General features: G+C 55.9%; 1 protein-coding gene across 1 annotated transcript; it reads right to left on the bottom strand.

Moving 5' to 3' along the window:
* Positions 1-674: 674 nt before the first annotated feature.
* LOC105523609 (chromosome unknown open reading frame, human C17orf74) lies at positions 675-2,629 on the bottom strand. The gene is made up of 3 exons (XM_011958517.1): positions 2,426-2,629; positions 2,196-2,253; positions 675-2,058 (listed from the first exon to the last, which is right to left on the bottom strand). The coding sequence occupies exons 1-3, from the start codon at positions 2,561-2,563 to the stop codon at positions 746-748; spliced, it is 1,509 nt and encodes a 502-aa protein (XP_011813907.1). The 5' UTR covers positions 2,564-2,629; the 3' UTR covers positions 675-745.
* Between the last annotated feature and the right edge of the window lie 2,256 nt (positions 2,630-4,885).

The raw sequence follows: 4,885 nt of genomic DNA, 5'->3' as shown, positions 1-4,885 counted from the left end.
ACCACACTTGGCTAATTTTTTGTATTTTTTTTAGTAGAGACGGGGTTTCACCGTGTTAGCCAGGATGGTCTCGATCTCCTGACCTCATAATCTGCCCGCCTCAGCCTCCCAAAGTGCTGGGATTATAGGCATGCGCCACTGTGCCCAACCAAGACGGGGTTTCATCATGTTGGCCAGGCTGGTCCCGAACTCCTGGCCTCAAGTGATCTGCCTCCTCGGCCTTCCAAAGTGCTGTACAGATGTGAGCCATTGTGCCCAGCCACTCCTGCAGTTTCATTTCAGAATCCTGAACACTTCACCCCTTGACTACATCAGAGACTGGGAAGACCTCCGCCTCAGAGCCCTGGGGGAGGCCTGGCTGGAATCCAGAGCCTCGGCCTGGTCCTGTACCATGAGCTAAGTAAATCCCAAAGAGCCCCACTCAAGACACTGAGTTCAGAATCCAGACCTGATCCTTTCTGGGAACAGGGAGAATAGGGAGCCCGGGTGGTTGTCTTCAACCAGTGCAAGATCTATGTGTGGACCAGGAGGGCCTGCTGGCAGCTGCATGGCCACTAAACCAAGGGGTACCTCGCACCAAGAAGGGGACACTGGTTTCTCATTTCAGGAAGCCAAGGGCAGGGACCCAGGCTGGCCGAAGGAGTGGCACTCCCATGCAACAGACCGCCACAGTGTTTCCGGGACTCTGTTTCCCTTTATTCTTCTCTCTCCATGCCCTGCCCCGCGCCCCATATCCACCTGCTGGTCAGTTGAGTTTCCCGGTCTGGCTCCTGTGCAGAGAGGGCCTTGAGGAAGAGGTGGAAGCCGGTGGCTTTGAGCTGGACCTGGCTCCGCTCTCCTGCACCTGCCGCTTCAGCTCCAGGCTGTCGTACACCTGATAGTTGGCATTGCCCCCTGGATTCCGGCTGAGTGGGACGAACTTGGTCGGGGGTGGGGCAGGATCTGCAACCTGGACTTTGGGCCGGGGCTGGGAGGAATGGGGGACCCGTACTGAGCCTGGAGCTGGGGTCCGTTGGTGGGAGGCCTCGCCCAACACCGTGAGGGAGGCAGAGGTAGTCAGAGGACGCCGGGCGGGCAGAGCCTCAGCCCAGTCGGCTGCCCAGCGCTGCACTTCATGGGGGTCCCGGGAGCTGTAGCCCAAGGGTTCCGTGGATGGCTGGGGGCTGCGGTGGGACTGGCCGTGAGTGTGACCAAGCAGACTCCGCCGGTGGGACTGTGGGGAGTGGTGCTCCCGACAGCCCTGGGCCTCGGGCTGGGCGTTCCGGGACACCAAGGTAGGGGGGCGCTCAAAGCCCTCCATGCCACGCCGCCGCTGATCCCAGGAGTCATACAGTATCCGGCCCACTGAGGGGTAAGGGCTGTGCCCCCTGGGGACCCAAGAAGGGTTAGGGGGCAGCCGGCGGGGAGGTGGTGGAGACGAGACCCACTGCTCAGCCTCCACATTGCCCCACAGTCGGGACTGGGAACCGTGGGGCCCATAGGACTGCAGCCTCAGCTCAGACTTGGCGTCTACACGCTTGGGCATGCAGCGCAGCTCAGGTGACAGGCAGAGAGAGGGTGGTGGCAGACTGGCCAGGAGACCACCCTGGTGGCCGCACAGTCCCACACTGGAGGGCAGACCGGCTCTCTGATAAAACCCACGCCAGCCGCGACGTGGGTACTTGGGATACGGGAAGGGCAGGTTGTCCTGCTCCTCCAGGTAGGAATCCAGGTCCTCCCGATCAAAGAAGGGCACTCGGTGTCGTTGTGACATCTTTTGGCTGCGATGTGGGTGATGGAAGACTGAGCGGCTCTGCGGGATTTGTCTGTAGTTCTGCGGCTGCTGCTGGTGCTTGCAGCAGCGACGGCGACCACGGCGGGGGTGGGGGCCGCGGCGGCGGCGATGAAGACAGCGAAGACTGCTGCTGTGATAGCTGGAGAAACGGTGGCAGGAGAAAGAGGAGTACCGTGTGGGTCGGGCCATCTTCACCTGCACAGGGTCCAGGATGCAGTGGATGTGGACGTCCTGAGCCTTGTCTGGGGGACCACTGGGGGGACTTTCGCTGGCCTGAATTTCATCTGGGGAAGGCAAGCGTCTATGAAGTCGGGGCAATTGTCAGAAGAGCTGAAGGTTGGGAACACTGGGGCCTGGGTTTCTAGGGCCATTGTCAGGGGCGGGGATGGGGGTCCCCTACCTCTCCAGCAGCCACACTCACTTTTCCGAGTAGTCCAATCAATCATCTTGTCTAAGGCGTTCCAGAGTCCATGCCACATCTGGGGCAGAGTGGCAGAGAGTGAAGGCCAGGCCCTCCACGCCCAGCACCACCACCCCTGCCCCTGCCCCTGCCCCAGTCTAGACTGCACCTGCAGGTGGAGATGTAGGCTGCAGCTGGCTCCCACCCTCAGCCCTCTTCACCCCCAGAGATGGTCCACAATCATCACTGACCATAGTTGTCACGTTGATGCCAATGTTGACAAGAACAATGAGGCCCAGCAGCAGGAATAAGACGTCCTCGGCATCGTGGGGGCTTTCTTGGTATTGATTGCAACATCCCAGGGTGTTATGCCATAGCTGGTTTTCCATGGGGGGGGGTCCTAGGGCCACCTGGGGCACCCCCCTCCACCCCCACCCCCGGCCCCAATCCACACTGCACTCATACCAATCCCCGGAGATCACTACAAGCTGGTAAGGGAGCCAGGTCACAATGAGGCAAGCTAGCGAGAGTCACAATGTGGAGGTGGCAGCTTTTATCCATTCTGCTGGTCCCTTCTACCACCATCTCCAGCCATGGCTCCTACTTGGTGGAGCCCGGTCCCCAGATATCCCAGATCTTAGTCTGTTCCTCTGTCTCCATGAGACTTGCTTAACCCCACACCTGGTTCCTGAGCTGAAGACAAGGTAGTTAGAGGATGACACAGTCATCACAGGGGTTGAAGCATGCATAAGATATGTCCTGTTTCATTGTTCTTTTGAGACATTATGGCAACTTACATAGCCTGTTGGTGTGCCTTCCCCCATGGTTACTTTGGGGCCAGCAGCTAGGGTGACTAGATGGGCGGGTGACACTAAGAGTCCCCTCAGGCATCACCCTGCTGTACCAGTCCCTCCCTACTCTGCCCATTTCCCTGTCAAAATTCCTCTAGCTCCCATCTCTGCCCAACTCTTCCTGGCCAGAGACTCCAGCCCTAGGAGTTGGTGGTCCGTGAGCCCACCCGCCCCTTCGTCACACTGACGTCTGCCTCACTGAGGTTGCTGCCTCTGCTGGGAACCAACCCCAGCCATGGTTTCTCCATCCTAACCACCTGCACTCCCACCAACCCACCCTTACAAGGTGAAAAATAGTTAAGCTACTACCTTAAGAAAACCCGGGCTGGGCACAGTGGCTCATGCCTGTAATCCCAGCACTTTGGGAGGCTGAGGCAGGTGGATCACTTGAGGTCAGGAGTTCCAAACTGGCCAACATAGTGAAACCCCGTCTCTATTAAAAACACAAAAATTAACTGGGCGTGGTGGTGCATGTCTGTAGTCCCAGCTACTCGGAAGGCTGAGGCAGGAGAATCACTTGAACCCAGGAAGTGGAGGCTGCGGCAAACTGAGATCTCGCCATTGCACTCCAGCCTGGGTGACACATCAAGACTCTGTCTCCCGAAAGAAAGAAAGAAAGAAAGAAAGAAAGAAAGAAAGAAAGAAAGAAAGAAAGAAAGAAAGAAAGAAAGAAAGAAAGAAAGAAAGAAGAGAGAAAACCCGACGGGCGCAGTGGCTCAGGCCTGTAATCCCAGGCAGGTGGATCACCTGAGGTCAGGAGTTGGAGACCAGCCTGGCCAACATGGAGAAACCTCTACTAAAAATACAAAAATTAGCTGGGCATGGTGACGGGTGCCTGTAATCCCGCTACTTGGGAGGCTGAGTCAGGAGAATCACTTGAACCTGGGAGGTGGAGGTTACAGTGAGCCGAGATTGTGCCATTGCACTCCAGCCTGGGTGACGGAGCTTAACAGTCTCAAAACAAACAAACAAACAAACAACCCAACAACAACAAAAAACACATGCAATAAACAAAGCACAAAATAGGTGTAATTGCTAATATGCCAAAAAGAGTGTTTGACTTAAAACAGGTGCATCCCTGGGGTCTGTGGCACCCTGGAAACTGCAAGCCATTTGTTTACACAGTGAACCACTCAGCAGCAAGAAAGGCCAGTGAGCATTTCCCATCCAGCCTCCAAACACATAGTAGATGTTCAATATATATCCACTGAATGCAATCCATTGAAAATGATCAGTAACATTAGTTGAATGAGAGAAGCAGGGCCATTTGCAAACGGTCCATCTGCTCACATTCCAGGAATCTGTCTAGAGTGGAAGGTGAAGTCCAGTTCCCTCAGCCCGGGCTCATGCACCTGGCTGCTTGTTCCCAAGTGGTGTGTGTGTGCATGTGCTTGTGATCCCAGTTGTCTAGGAGAAGGGCAGGGCCTGAGTTTGAGTTTCTGAGTTCACACGGCGAACTGGGGAAGGTGGGAGATTCTGGTGGGTCACGCTGGCTCTGCAGCAATGGGATGGAGCATCTGAGGCCATGAGCTTGATCTTCAGTGTCTGTGTAACCATGCGCAAGACACTTAGCTTCTTTGAACTTAGTCTCCTCACTGGTGACATAGTGAGTTAATCAAAGGAGTGAGGTCACAGAGGGCTGTGATGTTACAGTGAGGTACCTCTTGAGGGGGTCCCCAATACTTCTTTCTTTTTTTTTTTTGAGATGGAGTGTCGCTCTGTCACTCAGTTTGGAGTGCAATGGTGCCATCTCGGCTCACTGCAAGCTCCACCTCCCAGGTTCATGCCATTCTCTTGCCTCAGCCTCCCTAGTAGCTGGGACTACAGGCGCCTGCCACTGTGCCCGGCTAATTTTTTTTT

The sequence above is a fragment of the Colobus angolensis genome, unplaced genomic scaffold, assembly GCF_000951035.1.
Source record: "Colobus angolensis palliatus isolate OR3802 unplaced genomic scaffold, Cang.pa_1.0 Scaffold47, whole genome shotgun sequence".
Classification (NCBI taxonomy): domain Eukaryota; kingdom Metazoa; phylum Chordata; class Mammalia; order Primates; family Cercopithecidae; genus Colobus; species Colobus angolensis.
Note: the sequence above shows the minus strand (reverse complement) of the source record. Positions and strands in the feature narration are given on the sequence as shown.

What these genes read in the sequence shown, in the direction of transcription:
- LOC105523609 (XM_011958517.1), bottom strand. Translation starts at nt 2,563, where the DNA reads ATGGAAAACCAGCTATGGCATAACACCCTGGGATGTTGCAATCAATAC. An exon ending in GCATCAACGTGACAACTATG is followed by an intron (nt 2,254 to 2,425) that starts GTCAGTGATGAT and finishes ACTCTGCCCCAG; the next exon opens with ATGTGGCATGGACTCTGGAA. An exon ending in TGATTGGACTACTCGGAAAA is followed by an intron (nt 2,059 to 2,195) that starts GTGAGTGTGGCT and finishes TGCCTTCCCCAG; the next exon opens with ATGAAATTCAGGCCAGCGAA.